The sequence below is a fragment of the Heterodontus francisci genome, chromosome 30 (genome assembly GCF_036365525.1).
Source record: "Heterodontus francisci isolate sHetFra1 chromosome 30, sHetFra1.hap1, whole genome shotgun sequence".
NCBI lineage: Eukaryota > Metazoa > Chordata > Chondrichthyes > Heterodontiformes > Heterodontidae > Heterodontus > Heterodontus francisci.
Window position 1 is genome coordinate 9,209,449 of NC_090400.1, and position 23,086 is coordinate 9,232,534.

Here is a 23,086-nt window from a genome sequence, read left to right on the forward strand (position 1 = left end):
ATGCCCTCTGAAATGGCCTAGCAAGCCACTCAGTTATATCTAACCACTACCAAGTCAATAAAACAGAATGAAACCAGACGGACCAACTGGCATCGACCGAGGCACTGGAAACGACAACGGTAAACCCAGCCCTATCAACCCTGCAAAGTCTTCCTTACTAAAATCTGGGGGCTTGTGCCAAAGTTGGGAGAGCTGTCCCACAGACTAGTCAAGCAACAAGCTTGACATAGTCATACTCACGGAATCATACTTTACAGACAATGTCCCAGACACTGCCATCACCATCCCCGGGTATGTCCTGTCCCACCGGCAGGACAGACCCAGCTGAGGTGGCGGCACAGTGGTATACAGTCAGGAGGGAATTGCCCTGGGAGTCCTCAACATCGACTCCGGACCCCATGAAGTCTCATGGCATCAGGTCAAACATGGGCAAGGAAACCACCTACTGATTACCACCTACCGCCCTCCCTCAGCTGATGACTCAGTTCTACTCCATGTAGACCACCACTTGGAGAAAGCACTGAGGATGGCAAGGGCGCAGAATGTACTCTGGGTGGGGTCTTCAATGTCCATCACCAAGAGTGGCTCGGTAGCACTACTACTGAGCAAGCTGGCCGAGTCTTAAAGGACATATCTGCTAGACTGGGTCTGCGGCAGGTGGTGAGGAAACCAACAAGAGAGGGAAAAACATACTTGACCTCATCCTCACCAATCTGCCTGCTGCAGATGCATCTGTCCATGACAGTATTGGTAGGAGTGACCACCGTACAGTCCTTGTGGAGACGAAGTCACGCCTTCACATTGAGGATACCCTCCATCGTGTTGTGTGGCACTACCACTGTGCTAAATGAAATAGATTTTGAACAGAATTGCAATTTTGAACAGGCAATGCAAAACTGGGCATCCATGAGGTGCTGTGGGCCATCAGCAGCAGCAGAATTCTACTCAACCACAATCTGTAACCTCATGGCCCGGTATATCCCCCACTCTACCATTGCCATCAAGTAAGAGGACCAACCCTGGTTCAATGAAGAGTGCAGGAGGGCATGCCAGGAGCAGCACCAGGCATACCTCAAAATGAGGTATCAACATGGAGAAGCTACAACACAGGGCTACTTGCGTGCCAAACTGCGTAAGCAGCATGCGATAGACAGAGCTAAGCGATCCCATAACCAACGGATCAGATCTAAGCTCTGCATTCCTGTCACATCCAGATGCGAATGGTGGTAGATTATTAAACAACTAACTGGAGGAGGTGACTCCACAAATATCCCCATCCTCAATGATGCGGGTGCCCAGCACATCAGATAAGGCAGAAGCATTTGCAACAATCTTCAGCCAGAAGTGCTGAGTTGATGATCCATCTTGGCCTCCCCCCAAGTCCCCAGCATCACAGATGCCAGACTTCAGCCAACTCGAGTCACTCCGCATGATATCAAAAAACAGCTAACGGCACTGGATACTGTAAAGGCTATGGGCCCTGACAATATTCCAGAAATAGTACTGAAGACCTGTGCTCCAGAACTTGCTGCGCCTCTAGCCAAGCTGTTCGAATACTGGCACCTACCCTGCAATGTGGAAAATTGTCAGGTATGTCCTGTACACAAAAAGCAGGACAAGTCCAACCCGGCCAATTATCGCCCTATCAGTCCACTCTCAATCATCAGTAAAGTGATGGAAGGCGTCATCGACAGTATCATCAAGCGTCACTTGCTTAGCAATAACCTGCTCAGTGACGCTCAGTTTGGGTTCCGCCAGGGCCACTCAGCTCCTGACCTCATTACAGCCTTGGTTCAAACATGGACAAAAGAGCTGAACTCAAGAGGTGAGGTGAGAGTGACTGCCCTTGACATCAAGGCAGCATTTGACCGAGAATGGCATCAAGGAGCCCTAGCAAAACTGAAGTCAATGGGAATCAGGGGAAAACTCTCCGCTGGTTGGAGTCATACCTAGCGCAAAGGAAGATGGTTGTGATTGTTGGAGGTCAATAATCTCAGCTCCAGGTCATCACTGCAGGAGTTCCTCAGGGTAGTGTTCTAGGCCCAACCATCTTCAGTTGCTTCATCAATGACCTTCCTTCAAACATAAGGCCAAAAGGGGGGGGTGTTCGCTGACGATTGCACAATGGTCAGCACCATTCGCGACTCCTCAGATACTGAAGCAGTCTGTGTAGAAATGCAGCAAGACCTGGACAATATCCAGGCTTGGGCTGATAAGTGGCAAGTAACATTCGCGCCACACAAGTGACAGGCAATGACCATCTCCAACAAGAGAGAATCTAACCATCTCCCCTTGACATTCAATGGCATTACCATCGCTGAATCCTAGGGGTTATCATTGACCAGATACTGAACTGGAGTAGCCATACAAATACTATGGCTACAAGAGCAGGTCAGAGGCTAGGAATCCTGCAGCAAGTAACTCATCTCCTGACTCCCCAAAGCCTGTCAACCATCTACAAGGCACAAGTCAGGAGTGTGATGGAATACTCTCCACTTGCCTGCATGGGTGCAGCTCCAACAACACTCAAGAAACTTGACACCATCCAGGACAAAGCAGCCTGCTTGATTGGCACCCCATCCACAAGCATTCACTCCCGCCATCACCAACGCACATTGGCAGTTGTGTGTACCATCTACAAGATGCACTGCAGCAATGCACCAAGGCTCCTTAGACAGCAGCTTCCAAACCCGCAACCTCTACCAACTGGAAGGACAAGGGCACAAATGCATGGGAACACCACCACCTGCAAGTTCCCCTCCAAGTCACACACCATCCTGACTTGGAACTATATCACCATTCCTTCACTGTTGTTGGATCAAAATCCTGGAACTTCCTTCCTAACAGCATTGTGGGTGTACCTACCTCACAGGGACTGCAGCGGTTTAAGAAGGCAGCTCACCACCACCTTCTCAAGGGCAACTGGAGATGGGCAAGAAATGCTGACCTAGCCAGCGACGCCCACATCCCATGAATGAATTTTTAAAAAATTGTCACCATCACAATTTTTGGTCGCACTTTTCTCACAACACCTTGTTGATAGATCCAAAATAGAATAGTAGAAAATCAGAAGTTAAGAGGTAGGGAATGGCTAAATTAAACATGAGGAAAGTGGCCAGAAATCTACCAAAAGACTAAGGATTATGAAAACAACCAATCGTGAATGACCAATCAGGAGACCCTACCAGTAAATTAAAGGACAAGGTGACCCAATTAAATCATGAAAAGCATTTTTTAAAAAGCAATCTAATATTTTCTGTTAACTGTAATTTCTAAGGTTCAAAATAATGTTTGTAACAAAAGACATTTTCAAATGAAATATTTCACAACAGCGTGATTAAATTGCCACAATGTTGTGTCTGAGTACCCAATACTCCTTGTAATTCAAGGCTTCTGGCTGCCCTAAAAGTCTTTGGTATTTTTGCTCAGAACTAAAGACAGACCCCGCAGTTGGAGGAAGTGCAGTGTGTGCATAGTTTCCCAGGAGGAATTAGCAGCATTTAGTTGGAATTTTATTCCAGGCCCTCTAACAATAACTGCTCGGTTTATTTTGTTTATTTGAAGAAAAACTAGTGGACAAATTCCAAAAGCTTTTTTCAGGTAAAGTTTTTCTTTTAAAATAAAGAGGAGAGAATTATTTAAGGAGTGATCCAGATACCATGAGTAAATAATGAGAAATGTGTGTAACTGCTACAGTAAGAAAAGGGGCGGAGGAGGAAGAAGCAGACATAGTTACAGGAATAGAGATAAAAATGTAGTTTTCCCCTCCCCTTCGACGCTCGGTGCCTTGCAAGGGACAGTGTATCTGAGCTGCATGTTGCCTTTGAGAAAAGAGATGGCCTGAGTTTTTGTGGCCTGGGCTCGCTCCTAGCACAGGTCTGACTGCTGACCCCAGTACCCCAGCTGGGCCTTGCGCTGGGATCTCGGGGCAGTACCGGGAGTGCAGCTGCAGGTCAGCCAATATTCAGGCTTTGATCACTCTGGGAGTGGTTTGAAGTGAAGTGTTTCCACTTGCCTGGGTGCGAGCAGGAGTCTCACTGACCCTCCGGTCCACAGGGGTCCTGGCACAAGCCCCAAATGTTTTTTTTTGGGCGGCTGCCTCATGAACAGAGTGGAGGCAAGAAATGATTGTGATTGGGCCGACAGCATCGGGAGCCCACCCGCCATCCTTCATAGGACAGGGGGTGCAGAGGGGGACAATTAGGAGGCCACATCTGGAAAAATGGCTCCCCCGGTGTGGCTCCCAGCAAGTGCGGACTCGGGACCCCCATTTGGTCCTGACAGAATCCTGAAGCCTGTGGGAAAATCCAGCCCGACAGGTCTTCACCCATTTTACCTCTTGGTTGCGTCTGAGAAATGAGCCATCTCAAAGAAGCAGGGAAGAGAAAAATCTCAAGAATATTTTATTGTAAGTTGAAACAAATAACTCTATTCATACATAGATCATTGGTGAGGCCAGATATGGACACTGTATTTGGTTTTGAGTGCACCGCTTTCAAAGGGACATTGATGTGTTGGTGATAGTAATGATACGATTGATTCTGTGACTTGGGTCTAAGTTATGAAAGGGGACTCACAGAACTAAACATGTTTCCATATGAGAACTGAATGGTGGCCTAATCCTGTTCCTAACATACAAACATGCGAATTAGGAGCAGGGGTAGGCAACTCGGCCATTGAGCCTGCTCCGCCATTCAATAAGATCACGGCTGGTCTGATTGTAACCTTGACTGCACATTCCTACCTACCCTCGATAACCTTTCACCCCTTTGCTTATCAAGAATCTAGCTACCTCTGCCTTAAAAATATTAGAAGACTCTGCTTCCACTGCCTTTTGCGAAAGAGTTCCAAAGACTCACGACCCTCTGAGAGAAAAAATTTCTCCTCATCTCTATCTTAAATGGGCAACCCCTTATTTTTAAACAGTGACCCTTGCTTCTAGATTCTCCCGCAAGAGGAAACATCCTTTCCACATCCACCCTGTCAAGACCCCTCAGGATCTTATATGTTTCAATGCTCGGATGATGGATTTAAGCAGGTCATTTTACGAATACATGGGGAGAATTTTATGGGCACTGCAAGAGCCCTTAATTAGATGTGAGCTGATATTTTGTATTTCCAACGGCGGGTTTTATTTTTGAGGTTAAGTCAGTGGCGTGTTTGTACTTGGTTGGAGTTCACCCCATCCTGTGGCGGGTTCCAGTTTTCCATACATTTGCATAGCATAAATACTCATTACCTTATAATTATTTTAAATTGTGTCCTACCTGCCAGATTAAGTCAGCAGTGCACGGGAATTGCGTGGCACCTGGTTCACGTTTGTTTACAGGTGGCGTGGCACCAGTTGACTTTGTGCAGTTGTGACTGAGGTCAATGTCTTTCTTACTTGAACTTTTTGGCACAAGGAAGGCCAACATTGGAATGGATGTTTGGCTCCAGGTTCGGGGCAAGCAAGGGTGGTTTGCTTTGCAGGGGAGGTGGGCAAGCAATGAGAGGTTGTTTTACAGGGTGGGTGGAGGTGTGGGGGAGGGTAGCTGGGGAGGACACTGGGTGGAGTCTCGGGTGCCTGGATGTGCAGGGGAAGGAATGATCTAGTGTCTAGGGTGTGCAGTAGGTGTTGCTGTTGCTGATGTTGGATTGGTCGATGGAGGGCTGTGTTTGGAGCAGATAAAAAATGTTCATGACGGACGTAAAAGGAGGAGTGACTGCTGTCAACATTGGGGTCCTGTGGGATGAACCCAGGCTGATGGAGGGACTGGTCACAATCACAGGAGGAAGCTGGATTCAGTAGAGGGGCAGGTCCAGACTTAGGGTTGGATATTCGAATGAATCATGGGGAGGCGAACGGGACGGCAATGACATTGAGGTGGAGAACTGGAGGATCAAGAGTGAGAGTGGGCATATCGATGATGACAGGTGTAGGAACGGGGGAGAGATGGCATGTATAAGTTAATAATGATCCGGTCCAAGGTAATGGGGGGAAGTTCAAGGGTCACAGAGAGAAGGTGCAAGGTAACGTTGGGTGTGCCAAGGGTGATGGGTTCAGGCTGTAAGGTAACAGGAGGAGGGTGGAATGTGGGAAAACACACTCAAATGTAACATGTATCATTTTTCCGAATGATAGTGGAAACCATGTGGCCATTCAAGGATTGCAAATCGATTGGGAGGCGACAAATGATGGGTGGGTGGATTTTACGCTGTGTACAATGTTTGGCGCATACAATTATCTGCTCATTACTTCAGCTTTGTGGCAAAACAAGGTTGAAGTTTAATGCTGGTCTCATAATTGTTGTAAAGTTGCAAAGACATGGGTCTCATACATCCAATATTTCTCCTACCTCGGGAAGAAGAGCAGAGGAAGCGACTGAGGAGGGCTCTTGTCGCTCAGAGGCTGATTGCCACTAGGCCAGCAGTAGGCAGCACAAAAGGGGGAGGCTGCTCAGAATGATGCCATCCAGGGAAGGCATCACATAAGACGTGTCAGCGCATCCTCAGGACAAGGACAAACTACCTTCAGATGTCCAAGAGGCAATGCCAGAGACGTTTCAGAATGTCACATGAGATGGTCACTGAAATTTGTGGGATCATTTGGCATGACCTGCAACTGCGTGGTTTCAGCGGGAATCCCATGCCAGTTACCCTCAAAGTGACTGCTGCGTTCAATTGTTTTGCTAGTGGTGCTTTCCAGGGCTTAGGCGACATACGTGGCATCTCATAGGCTGCGACTCATAGGTGCATGAATATTCCATCATGCCAATGATTTAATCTATTTCCCAGTAGACAAGGAAGCCAGGAAGCAAGGTCAGTGGCCTTCGGTGCCATCGCTCATTTACCTAGAGTGAACATTCAACTGGTTTGTGACCACAGGTGAAAATTCATGCAGGTCTGTGCTCGTTTTCCAGGGAGCTGTCACGACTCATACATTTTGCGAAATTCACAACTACCAGGAGTTTTTTGAAGAACCAGCCCAAGCTGATGGCCGGATCCTGGGTGACGAAGGCTACCCACTTTGGACATGGTTAATGACACCAGTGAGTCATCCCCAAAGCGCAGCTAAAGTGTGATACAATGCTGCTCATGCATCCACCAGAGCCATCATCGAACACACCATTGGCTTGTTGAAAATGCGCTTCCGTTGCCTTGACTGTTCTGGAGGGGCTCTTCAGCACACAGAGGGTCTCACAAATAATCGTTGTCTGCTGTGCACTGCACAACCTGGCAATGCAACACGGACAGACTTTGCATGCAGAGGAAGAGGAGCAGCAGCAGTCCTCCTCAGATGAGGATGAATTTGAAGAGTCTGAAGATGAGGCCAATAATATGAATGAGAATTTTATGGTAGGGCCATGGAGAGACATGCAAGGGACATCAGAGACAACCTTATCTTTGAACATTTCAGCCAAGAGTGAGGCACTTTACCTGGTTATAGCTCAAATGTAAAAATAATTACCTTCCTGGAAGGTATCTACCTTTGAACACTTTCATTTATTTGTGATAAAAAATTTTGGAAATGGAAAAAATGGCTGTTTGACTGGATGGTTGGAAGCGGGGGAGGTCATGTGATGAACTGCCCAATTAGAGTTGGCAGCTCTGCGCACAAGTTCGGCATGAGGCTCCGCATCACTTTGAGACTTCTGGCTGGGTCTGACTGCAGCTGGTAATCTGTTATAAATCTGTGGTTTTTGGATGTCTGAAACCTGATCATTTGTGTAATATTTGTGCAACTAGAAGAAGTTAGCCGTGTGTAAGAAAAATGGAATTATCATGTGGCTGCAGTCTCAGCACTCTGTGTACTGTCACCTGACAGCCAGTGTTAAACAGTTAGTTTGCAGTAATACAGACTGATGACCATGCATCTGACCTCAGAATTAAAGCCTGGCACTGAGAGCTCGCTTAAGAAACCTTAAACAGCTCAGACAAGCATTTCCAGTGCTATTGGGAAAATTAAAGTGATGTGAGAACATTATGGGGGCAAATGATTTGTTGGATTTTGAAAAAAAATGTATTTTAAATTAATGTTTTAATTTTTCTGAAGGCTTTTGGGGGCAACTTGATTTCAGGAAATGAAAATCAGGAGAGTCATAAAGTCATAGAGTCATTTACGGCACAGAGGAGGCCATTCATCCCATTGAGTCCATGCCAGCTCTCCACGGAGCCGTCCAGTAAATCCCACTTCCCCGTTCAATCTCCGTAGCCCTGCAAGTTTCTGTCTCAAGTGGCCATCCAACTCCCTCTTGAAGTCATTATCTCCGCTTCCACCACCCTTGTGGGCAGCAAGTTTCAGGTCATTACCACCCGCTATGTAAAAAAGTGCTTCCTCATATTCCCCCTGCATCCTTTGCCCAAAACTTTTAATCTACATCCCCTAGTCCTTGTACCATTAGTTAATGGCAACAGTTTTTCCTTTTCTAATGTATCTAAGCCTGTCATAATCCTGTACATTTCTATAAAATCTCCCCTCAATCTCCTTTCTTCTAAGGTGAACGAACTTAACCTTGTAAATAAAATCCCCCATCCCTGGAACCATTCTGGTAAATCTCCTCTGCAACCTCTCAAGGACCCTTTCATCCTTCCTGAAGTCTGGTGACCAGAACTAGATGTAATACTCCAGTTGGGGCCTAACCAGAGCGTTATAAAGTTTCAGCATAACTTCCCTGCTTTCGTAAGAAATGGAGAACAGGAGGCTGATTGCTTTACACTATTAGCCAAAATCAAAATTACCCCTAATGGAGCCTGGAGCTGAAAAAGGCAATAGGATAGGCTGAGGATGGGATGGAGCTTAGGAATGTGTTGGAGGTGGAAATAGGTTGTTTTTGTGATAGAGGCATAGAATTATGGAATCTTACAGCACAGCAAGAAGCTATTAGGCCAATCATAAACAGATTTTTGGTCTCAAGAAATCAAGGGATTTGAGGAGCAGGTGAGAAAGTTGAGTTGAGGCAAAAAAATCAGCCCTGATCGTATTGAATGGCGGAGCAGGTCTGAGGGGTTGTATGGTCGATTCCTACTCCTATTTGTAATGTTCTTATCATGCCTGTGTCAGTTCTTTGAAACAGAAATCCAATTAGTTCCACTCTCCTACTCTACTCTCATAGCCCTGCAATTTTCTTCCCATTGTTACGACCAGGTGAGAAAGGGGTCTAGGGGTTCCCTCTCAGCCTTTTCCTAGTTTGACCGTAAGAGGGTTTAAATTTTAAAACACCGTGTTTTTAGCTTCCCCTCAGTGAATCCCTGTTCACTGCTCTCCAATTGTAATAGCAAAGAAATCAACCAGATAGTTTTTCTTAGATTTAAGCAAGAAAGGTGGAAGTTTATTAACCTTTATTAAAGCTACTAAAAATACGCGACACGATCACACTAGCATGCACATGCGATAAACACACATGCAGATAGAGACAGAAAAGTAGAAAGAATCAAGGGGAAAGGTTTGAAGCAATAACTGGAGTTAAAGCCTGGTTACCCAACCAAACCCGACTACATGTGTCAGGTTCAGGTCGGGTCGGGTCAGGTCGGGTCTATATTCTGTGCCCAGCATTCAGGCTCGGGTCAGGTCGGGCTGGACTGTGCTGTTTTGTTTTGTGTTGTTTTCTTTTTAATCTATGATTTTTTTCTGCTTCAATAATATGCTTGATATTTTTGTGTCGGGTTGGGCATGAGAAAAAATTAAAGAACTTGGGCCCGGGTTGGGTTTTAATTTTATACCTGAGCCAGGCTTTAGCTGGAGTTCATTTACTGTATTTTGAGTTTGATGTAAGGTCTTTGGTTGCAGTTAAATCTTGCCATCTTGTTGGGGCCCAGTGCACTCTTTCAAACTTGTTTTAATGGTTTTCTATCTTCTTGAAATCCAGTTGCAGTCTCTGCTTTTCATGAGAGGGAGAGAGAGAAACAGGGAGATGCTGTCTTTGCTTTTGTCTTCAATTTGCAGTCTGACCCAAACTGTTCTGTGAACACAATTCAAACCAAAACCTGGGCCAACAGGCCAGTCATTTGACTAGCTCTTTTTTTTCGGGACAACCTGCCTGGCAAGTTTTGTGGATTATTTCAATCTTAATAGACATCTTCTGTAGCCGGGGGGGTGGGGGTGGGTAGTGGGGGGGGGGGTGGAGATGGGTGGAATGCTGACTTTCACACCCTCAATATCTTTTGATCAAAATCCATTTGGTTAATTGAATCAGGGAGCAGTTCCATTGACTTCTCCAGGCAACTGTCGCTTAGAATGCAGGTGCAACCATGGTTTTAGTCCAGTAAGAGTTTAAAATTTATGTTCCATATAACAAAATGAATATGCCTCATTCTTGGCAGGTGGGGTTTCCATCACACCTTCAAGTATTTATCTAATTCACTTTTATTAAATCTGCAGGCACCACCCTTTCAGGCAGTGCTTTCCAGATCACTATAACTCACTGTGTTAAAAGAAAGGTCTCCTCATCTCATGTCTGGCTCTTTTGATCATCACCTAAACCTGTGTCTTCTGGTTATCGTCCCTTCTGGCACTGGAAACAGCTTCTCGCTATGTACTTGTCAAAACCCCCGTGATGGAGAAGATATGGAGTTAAAAACTCTGCTCAGTGCAAAACAGGACACAGAGGTTTATTTTTATTTATTTAGAGATACAGCACCGAAACAGGCCCTTCGGCCCACCAAGTCTGTGCCGACCAACAACCACCCATTTATACTAACCCTACACTACCCATATTTTCTACCACATCCCCACCATTCTCCTACCCTCTACCTACACTAGGGGCAATTTACAATGGCCAATTTACCTATCAACCTGCAAGTCTTTTGGAGGTGGGAGGAAACCAGAGCACCCGGCGGAAACCCACGCAGACACAGGGAGAACTTGCAAACTCCGCACAGGCAGTACCCAGAATCGAACCTGGGTCCCTGGAGCTGTGAGGCTGCGGTGCTAACCACTGCGCCACTGTGCCGCCCATAACACTTGCTAACAGTCTAGTTTGGCTGGAGCCATTGGCCAGGGAGGGGAATGGAGCTAATTGTGAGGGAATGGAGATTGTGGAAGTGCCGAAGGTGAGGAATCAACTAAGACAGTATGTCAAGCAAGCAGTCAGACAACATAGAGGAAAAGGTGGTGGAGAGATCGAGCTGGATGTCATCAGCATACATGTGGAAACTGACCCCAAGTCTGTGCATGGTGTTGCAAAGGGGCAGAGTGTAGGTGACTAAGTGTGGGGGCCAAACATAGATACTAAGGGGACTCCAAAGGAGACAGTGCGGGTGTGGGAGGAGAAGCGATTGCAGGAGATGTTCTGGCTATGATTGTATGGGTGAGAGTGGAACTAAGCACAAGCCCCATGACCTTGTTCCCCAATGATGGCTGTGTCACTGTCCTTCGTTACTAAATTTCTAATCTTTGCACTGCTCATTCATACTGTTTGTGTTGCTCTCTTGCAGGTATATTAAATGATATTCAGGACTACTTTAAAATAAACGACAGTTCGGCTGGTTTATTGCAGACAGGTAAGTGCAACAAAATACATTTTCTATTTTTCCCTTCAATGCCCCTGTGCTTACCCCTTCCACTTGTTGAAATCTACTTTCAGAGCTTTCTGAAACCTAGAAAATGGGAAAGGACATGAATTCAATGGTAACTGTAGCCAATATTGCACTGTTTCTCAATAATCCTTCAAACAATAGTGTGATCTTGCATTTAAAATAAATATAAATATTGGAGGGGTATGGGGGAATGAGGAAGGGGTGATTTGGGGAATAGGGATGAGATGTGCTTTTGGAAGGAAAAGAGGGATTGTTCGGGCAATGGGGAGGTGAGGGGCTGGAGGAACAGTGGAGGGGGGAGATTCCTGCGGGAATGGGGGAATGTTGCTGTGGAAATGGAGAGGAAGGTTTCTGTGGGAAATGGTGGGGAGGTGGGGAAGGTTGCTGGGGAAATGGGGAGGAAGGTTGCTGGAGAAATGGGGAGGAATGTTGCTGTGGGAATGGGGAGGAAGGTTGCTGGAGAAATGGGGAGGAAGGTTGCTGGAGTAATGGGGAGGAATGTTGCTGGGGAAATGGGGAGAAAGGTTGCTGGAGAAATGGGGAGAAATGTTGCTGGGGAAATGGGGAGAAAGGTTGCTGGAGAAATGGGGAGGAAGGTTGCTGGAGAAATGGGGAGGAAGGTTGCTGGAGAAATGGGGAGGAAGGTTGCTGGAGAAATGGGGAGGAAGGTTTCTGGAGAAATGGGGAGGAAGGTTGCTGGAGAAATGGGGAGGAAGGTTGCTGGAGAAATGGGGAGGAAGGTTGCTGGAGAAATGGGGAGGAAGGTTGCTGGAGAAATGGGGAGGAAGGTTTCTGGAGAAATGGGGAGGAAGGTTGCTGGAGAAATGGGGAGGAAGGTTGCTGGAGAAATGGGGAGGAATGTTGCTGGGGAAATGGGGAGGAAGGTTGCTGGAGAAATGGGGAGGAAGGTTGCTGGAGAAATGGGGAGAAAGGTTGCTGGAGAAATGGGGAGGAATGTTGCTGGAGAAATGGGGAGGAAGGTTTCTGTGGGAACGGGGAGGAAGGTTGCTGGAGAAATGGGGAGGAAGGTTGCTGGAGAAATGGGGAGAAATGTTGCTGGAGAAATGGGGAGGAAGGTTGCTGGAGAAATGGGGAGGAATGTTGCTGGAGAAATGGGGAGGAAGGTTTCTGCGGGAACGGGGAGGAAGGTTGCTGGAGAAATGGGGAGGAAGGTTGCTGGAGAAATGGGGAGAAAGGTTGCTGGAGAAATGGGGAGGAAGTTGCTGCGGGAATGGAGAGAAAAGTTGCTGTGGAAATGGGGAGGAAGGTTGCTGCGGGAATGGGGAGGAAGTTGTGCTTGAGAAATTGAAGTATGTTTGGAGAGCAGGGAGGGGAGCAGTTGTGGAGTGGGCAGGAGGAATGTTTTGGAATGGGAACATAGGAGCAGGAGTAGGCCATTTAGCTCCACAAGCCTGTTTTGCATTTTAATGAGATCATGGTTGGTCTGTGGGGAATATCCATGGGGAATGAGACAGAGAGATGCTTGGAGACTTGGGAGGAAGGATGTTTATGGATTGATAGGAAGTGCATTTGGGAACTGGTTTAGAGGTATGTTTACGGAACATTTTCCTTACAATTATCATTGACCTGAAAGTAATGGCACTGGGTGTCCAAAATTAAAAAAAAAACTCAAATCCATTCCTGAGCATTCATGATTATCACCAGGATTAGCACAAGAATTCAGCACAGAAGAAACAGAATTAAAAACTGAAAGCAAGAGGAAGTCTGATATCCAGTGTATTTGCTAAGGAAAAAACCTGTAAGGTAGATACAATGACTATAATATGGATCTTTACCCATGACATTGTCACACCCACAGAAGGAGAAAGTATGAACTATAATATGAACTGATGAATTGAACTCAGAGTGGACATAGTTTGCTGCAAAATAAGATGGAGTAAGTGGTTAGGTGACCTCTCCTGGACTGTGAATTCACATGGTAACTGCTGGAATCCAGAACCAATCGTCATATCTGGTCGCGGCACAGTGGCGCAGTGGTTAGCGGCGCAGTGGTTAGCACCGCAGCCTCACAGCTCCAGGGACCCGGGTTCAATCCTGGGTACTGCCTGTGCGGAGTTTGCAAGTTCTCCCTGTGACTGCGTGGGTTTTCGTCGGGTGCTCCGATTTCCTCCCACCGCCAGAGACTTGCAGGTGATAGGTAAATTGGCCATTGTAAATTGCCCCTAGTGTAGGTAGGTGGTAGGGAATATGGGATTACTGTAGGGTTAGTATAAATGGGTGGTTCTTGGTCGGCACAGACTCGGTGGGCCGAAGGGCCTATTTCAGTGCTGTATCTGTAAATAAAAAATAAAATAAAATAAAAAATAAATTTAAAAAAAGCATTAGAAATGTAAATGGCCCATTCAATGTTAATGTCTTCAACAAGTTGGGCTAACAATGACTTGTTAGACATGGAGACTGCAGACCCATCTCAGGATAAATGGCACCACTGAATCAAGATACCATAGAGATGAGCAACATCTAAACCCATTGTCTAACAATGGCAACACCATTAAATAAAACGCAAAGGGAGAGATATTTTGGCCACCTGACAGAAACCAAGTCTCTGATCAGGGGTTTTAATAAGAGACATTTTCTGTGCAAAAGGCAGGAAGCCAGAAGCCAGAAGGAAGATGGAGACCCATCCCAGCAAGAAGAAGAACTCTGTCAGAATACCATCTTCAAAATATATCCAAAACGAAACCAAGTCTTGACCACCATAAATCTTGACATGTCACTTCTCTGTAAACAACTCCCCTAGTCACCAAGGCTCCTGTTGTTTATTTAGCTTAAGGCATGTGACATCCAGTAAAGCTTTATTTTTACACAAAATCTCAAGTCCTTCTATTGACCTTTTAAGAAAATACAAAGCCCAGCATCTATGGAATCATTTAGGTCTCCAAATGAGTCCATTTCCACAATTTTTAAAATACGCATTCTCAAGAAATATTTTTTTAAAAATGGAAGCATTTTCACAACACAAAGTAGCCTTGGCTAGAATTCAACAGGAAATGTGGAAAATGGAATTAGAATTTCAAAGGGAAAAGAGAAAGAGAAATGCAGAGTCAAAAAGAGGAGAGTGAGATACAAATGCAAAAAGAAGAAAGAGAGATTTAAAGGGAGAGAGAAGCAAGAGAGTTTGAACTAGCTAAGGAAAGACTGAACTCACCAAGTGAGGGTACATCCAGCAATTCAAATACTGAGCCCAATTCGGAATAAAGCTTTGATATTATGAGGCACTCACAATTAGTGCCAAAATTTAATGAGGATGAGGTCGAATTGTTATTTTATTTCTTTTGAGAAAATTGTCTGCAGGTTAAAGTGGCCAAAAGAGTCTTGGACCTCCTTTTACAAGGGGAATTAGTGGGGAGAGCCTGTGAAGCTTACTCTATGTTGTCAGAGGAGAGCTCTTTAGATTACGAGCAAACCAAAACTGTTATCTTAAACACAATTAGTTCCTGAGACATACTGCCAAAAATTTAGAAATACTAGAAAAAGGCCTGCTCAAACCTTTATTGAATTTGTGCGAGATGAACACAGGGGGCTGAATTTTACCAGCCCTCTGACGTCAGGGGTCATGGCAGCGGAGCCCGGAAAATTCTTCTGGGAGAAGCCCGCCACGACCCTTGATGCCGGGAAGGCGCCGCCACATTTTACCTGCGGCAGCGAGGCCTTAGTGCGCCTCCTTCATTTAAATATCAAAATGAATTAAAATAAAGGCAAAATAACTCACTTTGACCCGATGGCCATCCCATGCCGATATTCCGGCTGGTGGCCGGAACTCCCATGCCATCTGGTCTCCGTTTGGAGAACCGAGGCTTGACACTGGTGGGGAGTGGGGAGGGGTGAAATTTTCAGGGTGGGGGCTGGGGGTGGTGGGGGTGGAAGCGGAGAAAACTGTTTCCATTGGCTTAGAGAATGGTGGGAAGGGGCTGAAGGGCAAAGGTGACTAAGTTCTGGGGGAAGGTTTGGTTAAGGAATAAAGTATGTTTGGTGGGAAAGGCTCAAAAATAATGTATGTGGGGGCGGGGGGAGGGGGGGGAACAGTGGTATGGGGCTGGTAGAGGGGCTTTCAGCTTTTATTGAATTTTTTACAATTAATGTCAAAGAAATGTATCTTTAAAAATGTAAATTTGGATGAAGCGCTTGAAGTCCTATAAAAATGGCACCGGCGCCTATGCGGTGTCACCGGACACTGTCGCCAGGGCGGAGTGGCCACCCCCTCTTCCTCCTCGGGGGCGGCTGTTCTGCCCCCTCCATTTCAATGAGCCCCCGCGCGAAATATCGCGGGGGCTCAGCGGCACACAAGTCGCACATATCTTTCAAGCTCGCCACCGGGAATGGCAGAGAGCTTATAAAATTCAGCCCATGGCTTTCAATTGCTGGATGAGATCCCTGAAGTTAGCATCCTCGTATGAGAACTTACAAGTGGTGATTGTATTAGAGGAGTTTAAAAATAGCATTCCAATTAACATAAAGACCCATATTGAGGAACAAAGGGTCACAAGGATAAGGGACGCTGCTGCAATGGCAAATGATTATGAGCTCATACATAATCCCTTTTATCAAGGAAAATCCTTCCCTAATAATCTCCCAGAAGTCCAGGAAGAACAGAAAGTGAGATAGTGACAGAAGATGGGGTACAGTGAAAGGGAGAATAAGAGTGAAAATATGGGAGGCCCTCCACAAGTCAGGAAAGAAAGTACAGAGGGTAAGCATGATTTCTGCAGACCCTTGTGTTCCCATTGTGGTAAAGCAGAGCATGTGAAAGACAACCACTGGAAGCTGAAGGGGAAGCCAGTGGGTTTTGTTGGGGTACACAAGGCCAGTCCAACAAAAGGTGCCCTAGCGACTAACATGACAGACACGTCTGTGGCCCTAATCACGGTGATGGACTCTCTAAGAATACCACCATGGGTGTGGTAGAAACAGACAAAATTCCTGAGGATTACCAGGATTTTCTTTTAAAGGGAAAGGTGTCCCAGTGTCTCTCTAATGAGGCAAGCATGTTAACTGTCCTGCTCAAGGAAAAGGCACCACTCAATCTTTCATGCTGGTGTTTTGAATGAGTCAGGAGGAGTGTACTGTTTATTCTAGTCCCACTTCTCTACAAGTTACAACATATATTTAAATTTTCCCACTTACTGATGCAGTCAATCATGTACTCTATTTTCCCAGAATATAACACACTAACCAGGTTTCTTTAATGATCAACAGAATTAGCAGTTTATTATAAAACATGTCTTAACCAGTAATGAAGTAAAGCATAAACACACAGATTAACATTTTTAAAGTTCCCTTTTTCCTTAGCCCCCCCCCCCCCTCCCCACACACACACATACATACACTGGTTACCTGGAAAAATAAAAGGGATTTTGGTTCAGAGCTCTGTTACAGACAAAAAAACACTTGGGCTGAATACTTCTCATTCCTGAAGAAAACAGCAGATGAGATATATTGTGTTCCAAAACTGGCATACAGTCTAACTTCTGAGTACATGTAGACAGGTCACTGAGATCTTTTAGAACAGTTCTTTTCAGGCGGTGTTGAGAACCAATCTAGCAGGCTTTTCTTCAAAGACAGGCGACAAGATGAATTGACACAGTGGACTTCTCAGGGTCTTTTGGAGGTGCTGGAAAGGGTTGTGGTCTTCTCTCCTTCCTGGATACTTCTTCAGCAGCAGGCTAACTTTATCTCATTCCGGAAGGTAAAACACATTGACGCTACAACCAAAAGCTTGTGAGTTTTCTGCTCTCTCAGGTGTGCGCTGCTGCTCCCTGGCTTGTCCAATCAGGGGGTGCGCGACTGACTTCTCTGCCCACATCTTCCCCTGTCACCAGGGTTTCTGTTCTATTTTTAACTTGAGTCATGTGACAACCAGTAAACATTGTTGCCAAACTAGTTCTTTCAGTGTCCTCTTGAAAAAAAACTGGACCAACATTTATTCAGTTTGACAAGAATTCCTCAAAAAATATTTTAACAAAAGAACAGAATCATTTCCATAACACCTCCACCCTTGGAGGAATGAAGCATCATTTTTAAATGTTTCATTACAAAGTGGGGGAAAAATAGAAGATAAAAAAATGTAAAACACATTTTCACACTCATATTCACCCTTTTCCTGTAATTAATACAATTCTGCTCTTTACTCTCTTTTTATTCAGATAACTTGAACAAAGTTAGGTTCTCAATAAAGCATCTGCAATAACATTATTTTTGCCCGCAATGTGGATAATCTTTAAGTGATAAGGTTGTAATAGTAAGCTCCATCGGAATAGTCTGGCATCTGGTTTTTAAATTCTTCCACAAAGTTTATCACCAAATCAGCTGACTGCAACCTTCCAAACAGAACTCCCCAGTTGTTCCAAGTGAGGAATTGGGTAGGAGTCTGTCTTTGTTACTGAATTAACATTTCTGTAGTCTATGCAAAGTCTAGTTGAACCGTCAAGTTTAGGCACTAATACTACTGGTGAACTCCAGCTGCTTTGACTGTATTTTATTCGGTGGATCTCCAGCATGTATTGGTTTCTGATTTTACCTGGGCCTGTTTCTCTAGATTTAAGTAGTAAGGATGCTGTTTTACAGGAAAAGATTCCTCTACCTTCACATCATGGGCTGGATTATACAGAGCCCTCGATGTCGGGATCCATTGTGGGGTGGGGCGGGGGGCCTGAAGATGGCCCCAGATGAGGCCCGCCATGGACCTTGACACCGACAGGGCCCGGCGTGATATTGCTGGCGGCACTGAGGCCTTGTAGCGGCCCCCCTGCCACTCGGCGACAGGACCACAATTTAAAAGTTAAAATAAAGTACAATACCTGAATTAAGGGCTCTCCCATTACCTCCTAATGTCCCGCCACGATCTTCACCCCGGTGGCCGGCACTGCTGCGCCTTTGGATCCCCGTCTGGCGCAACGAGGCACAACACTGGTGGGGAGAGGGGCGGAGGCAAGTTTCTCATTGCTGTGGGGAGGGCGAGATGGGCTCAAATTTGTATCATGGGTGTAGGTAATGGTGGAAATGGTTAGAGTTTAAAGTTTGTGCAGTTGTTGGGAGGAAAGGTCAGATAGTAAAGGTAAGTGATTTGGGGGGAAAAGGGCAAATAATTAATTTAATTGTTATTGGGGGTGGGTGGGAGAGGGGCAAAAGAGATGTATTTATGTTATTTCTTTTAATCTATCTTTAAATATTTAAATTTACCGGTAGGGATGACAGCTCTTTAAAAATTGCATCAGCACCTGCGCACAGGCAGCAGGCCTATAGAATTTAGCCCATGTGTGGCTGAGGTTGTACATCCTGGCTTGTCCCTACAGACTCTTTTAAATGCTCTGAGTAGCCTTATTAGGTCTTCTTGTTGATTTGCATCTAAATATGAAAGTATAGTATCCAGTCTCCCTAACAATTCAATATTAGCTAACCGAGGTTCAATTTGAGAATTGTCTAGGCAAGCGGCGAGCGAAAAAATTGGCGCCCTGCAAGTGCGGGCAGCATGCCAAAGAGCCGCCGCAATTCCAAGCGTGACAGCTTATTTAAATAGCGGGAGGACCGCGCCCCTCCCCCGATCACGTGGAGGGGGCGTGCTGTCTGTTCCCAGCAGTGGCATCAGCAATTTACTTCACCACTTCTCTTGACTACTTTATATGTACCACTGAACCGTGCTTTCAATGGTTCACCCTGTAAAGGCAGTAATACGAACACTTCATCCCCTGGTTGAAATGTTCAGGTCTTAGCATGCTTGTCTGCCCATTTCTTCCTAGTTTTTTGGGATGTTTTAAGGTGTTCCTGAGCCATTTTGCAGGCTCTCGTGAGCCGCTCCCAGGACATGGAAACATTGGATCAGAAGATTCGTCCTTCTGTTCTCAAAGCCTTTCTTTAACTAATTTTAGAGGACCTTTTATCTCATGTCCATAAAGTAATTCAAAAGGACTAAAACCTGTAGATTCATTAGGTAAATCCCTAGTGGCAAACAAAAGAATTCCAAGCCCTTTATCCCAATCATGGGGATATTCATGATAGTATGCCCTGATCGTCGTTTTGAGGGTCTGATGGTACTTTTCTATAGCTCCTTATGTCTGTGGGTGGTAAGCTGAAGACTTTAACTGTTATAACCATAACTTCCTGAAAAATCTTAGACATAAAATTGAAACTTTGATCTGACTGAATCTCAATCGGTAATCCATATCTAGTGAAGAACTGGGTTAACTTCTTTACCACTACCCTAGCAGAAATTGTTCTCAAGGGAATGGCCTCTGTGAACTGAGTAGCCATATCTATGATAGTGAGTATATATTGGTGTCCTGCTTTTGTTTTTGGCAAGGGTCCTACACAGTCGAACAACACTCTACTATATGCTTCCCCAAAAACTGGCATGGGAATTAGAGGTAAAAACAAGAAATGCTGGAATCACTCAGCAGGTCTGGCAGCATCTGTGGAAAGAGAAGCAGAGTTAACGTTTCGGGTCAGTGACCCTTCTTCGGAACCTTCTATGGGAATTAGAGGTGCTGGTTTTATGGCAGGTTGTGTTTTCCTAGAGTCTGGCGTATATGGTACATTTTTCAAAACTGCACCACGTCCTTGGAAAGGCCTGGCCTGTAAAAATGCCGACTTGTGGTTTGGTCGTCCGGATCCCCACATGTCAAGCTATCGGAAGTTCATGCTATCCTTCATATTTCCCGGTGATACTTTGGTGGTGCTACTATCTGATGAATAACCGTCCATTCTTCGTCTGCAGGTCTGTGGGGAGGTCTCCACTTCCTCATCAGAATCCCATTTTAATATAATAGCCTTTAGAACTCCTTTTGCCTCAGTTTCTGTTAGAGTTGATTGTACCACTTTATTTAACTCTGGATCAGCTTGCTGAGCTTTGATCAGAGAAGATTGAATAAACATTTCATTTGGATTATCCAAATCCCCAAAGTAAGTTTCAGATATTCAGCTATCTGTTTGTGCTGCCTCCGACAATGGAACTTGTTTAGCCATTGCTCGGTTACTACACAAGTAGGAAAAATTCCTGGTAACTTTTGGTAACTTTTCCTGTAACTGTCTCTTTAACTTCACTTTGTTTTTCCGTGACGACTGGAGAAACTGCTACTTTCACTCTGGCCAAATCATTCCCCAGGAGTATACTGGCAAACTATGGACAACTCCTACAGTTACCATTCCAGACATTAGGTCACACTCTCAGTGCACCCGATGCAAAGGTACAGGTATATACTCCATGCCAATACCATTCACTGAAATCTTGGCATTCAGTGCACTCTCTGGTGGAAATGTTATGCCTTTCCCCAGCAAAAGAGTTTGGCTGGTGCCTGTATCCCTAAGTATAACTATAGGTTTACCTGCCTGACTTGAGGGAGAAGGAGTTACTTTCTTTTCGACAAGAATTACCTATAATTCTCAAGTATCTTATTCACAATCCCTGCACTCACAGTGGTTTTTGTATTTAGTCTTACAGCTGCAGTCAGACCTACAGCCTGATCTGCTGTACTCTCGGTCAGGGCCCCTTTTTCTACATTGGCTTTGTATACCCCAGTAAGTCCTATGGGTTTACTCTGCAACTTCCAGCATTTAGGTTTGCGGACCTCACTTCTAACCTCCGCACCTTCCTTTCTGGCCTGAGGAGGAGGTCTCGGGGCATTCCCAGCTGCCCCTTCTTGTCCTCGGCTACTTCTCTTCCTTTCACTCTTCCACATTCTATCCTTCTCGGGTTTGTGGGGGTGGCGGGAAAGAGTTTGGGCTTATACACTAGGGCGATCAAAATTAATTTGCTTTACCCTCTCAAATTCTGTATAAGCCTGTCCAGACAGTCTCCGGAGGTTCTGAAATTTCTGTCAGTAAGCTTCAGGGACTCATACGCAGCGAAAATAGCCTGTCTTGCCATCTTATAGTCGGCAGAAGCCTCCTCAAAAAGCATGGCATAAACTTCATGGGCTCTGCTCGTCAACCTGCTCTGCATAAGCAGTGGGTAAACGCATGACCTTCCCACCAGAGAACTTGGTGAATGCGACAGTTCTGTTAAAAGGCATTGAAGGCAGGTACATGTCGTACCCCTATATCGGGTCCACTTAATGTGCGACCTAGTCTCTGGAATGGTTACAGCAGGATTGTCCCTAGTCTGCCTGTGGCTGTCATAGCTGTTAGGCAATGATTTGGCTGGGGGTAGAGTGACAGCAGCTCCTGTAGTCTTAGACCAGCCAAATGAGGCCAGGGAGACAGAACAGTTATAGGAGGAAGTCCCTGGAATATTCTCTGACTGTGTAGTGACCAGGTGCGTGGCTAAGCGAGTTCCACTAGAGACAGCTGAGCCAGTACTTCAGCCAGATGACCCAGAGGTCTGGCTGGCTGAAACTTTTAGTGGCGATTTAGGAGAGAAGGAGATGTTCAGTAGGTCCTCCTTGATTGAAGCTCAGCAGGCAGATCCTGATTTTAAAAAGAATAGTGCAGTCTGCTTGTTCTGAGGCAAAGGCAGAAAGAGTGCCTGAATGCTATTAGTTTAAAAATTCGGTAGTGACCTGCAGAGGAGGAGTGGACAATGACCCACCAGATTTTAATTCCCCCCAAATATCATAGGGAAATCTTGAGGATTGCCCATGAAATCCCAATGGCTGGGCATGTGGGTATCCGAAAGAGCCAGGCCCGGATAAGCTGGCACTTTTATTGGCCTCATCTCCGTGAAAATGTGGTTAAATTCTGTAGGACCTGCCATACCTGCCAGTTTGTTGGGAAACCACAACGTGCAATCAAGCCCACTCCACTAATAACCATCCCTGCTTTTGAAGAACCCTTTAGCGAAGTTCTAATAGATTGCATGGACCTTTACCCAGAACTAGGACCGGTTTCCAATATCTCCTAGCAATCATGGATATGGCCAATTCCCAGATGCCATACCCTTAAGAAAAATTACAGCTGAAGCTGTGATTGAGGGGCTGACCCAGTTTTTCACTGGCTACAGACTGCCCAACGAAATCCAATCAGATCAAGAATCTAACTCCCTGTCCTGCGTATTCCAAGAGGTCATGCATAGCCTCAACATAAAACAGCTAAAATCCTCAGTGTATCACCCACAGTCACATGGGGCTGTGGAATGATACCACCAAATCCTGAAAACCATGATCAGAGCCTAATGCTATGAGTACCCTCACAACTGGGACTAAGGGTTAGCTTTTCTGCTGTTCGCCACCAGAGATTCACCCAATGAATCGACAGGCTTCAGTCCATTTCACTTGGTCTATGGACATGAGGAAAGAGGCCCCCTTAAAGTGATCAAATAAAAAATTCTAGATCAAGGGGAGGACACGTCTTTGTTAAATTTATGTATCAGCCTTTCACAAATGACTTTTTAAAGCATGTGCTGTGGTTAAAGAGCACCTTAAAGCCTCTCAGCAAAACTATAAAAGGCAGGAAGATAGACATGCTGAGGCTCATACACTTAAACCAAGGGATCAAGTCTTACTGCTGTTGCTAGTACAGGGTGAACCCCTGAAAGCTAGGTTCAGTGGCCTGTACAATGTGGGGGAAAAGATCAGTGGAGTAAATTACCTGATTAACACCTCAGACTGCAGAAAGAAAC

General features: G+C 45.5%; 1 protein-coding gene across 4 annotated transcripts in view; it reads left to right on the forward strand.

Annotated features, from left to right (window-relative positions):
• LOC137346566 (protein spinster homolog 1-like) overlaps window positions 1-23,086 on the forward strand; it is a 236,450-nt gene that overhangs the window by 4,746 nt on the left and 208,618 nt on the right. For all 4 annotated transcript variants that reach the window (XM_068010075.1, XM_068010076.1, XM_068010078.1 and 1 more), the window contains exon 2: window positions 11,416-11,481. In XM_068010075.1, the coding sequence (XP_067866176.1) occupies window positions 11,416-11,481 (66 nt within the window). The remainder of the gene's footprint in view (window positions 1-11,415; window positions 11,482-23,086) is intronic.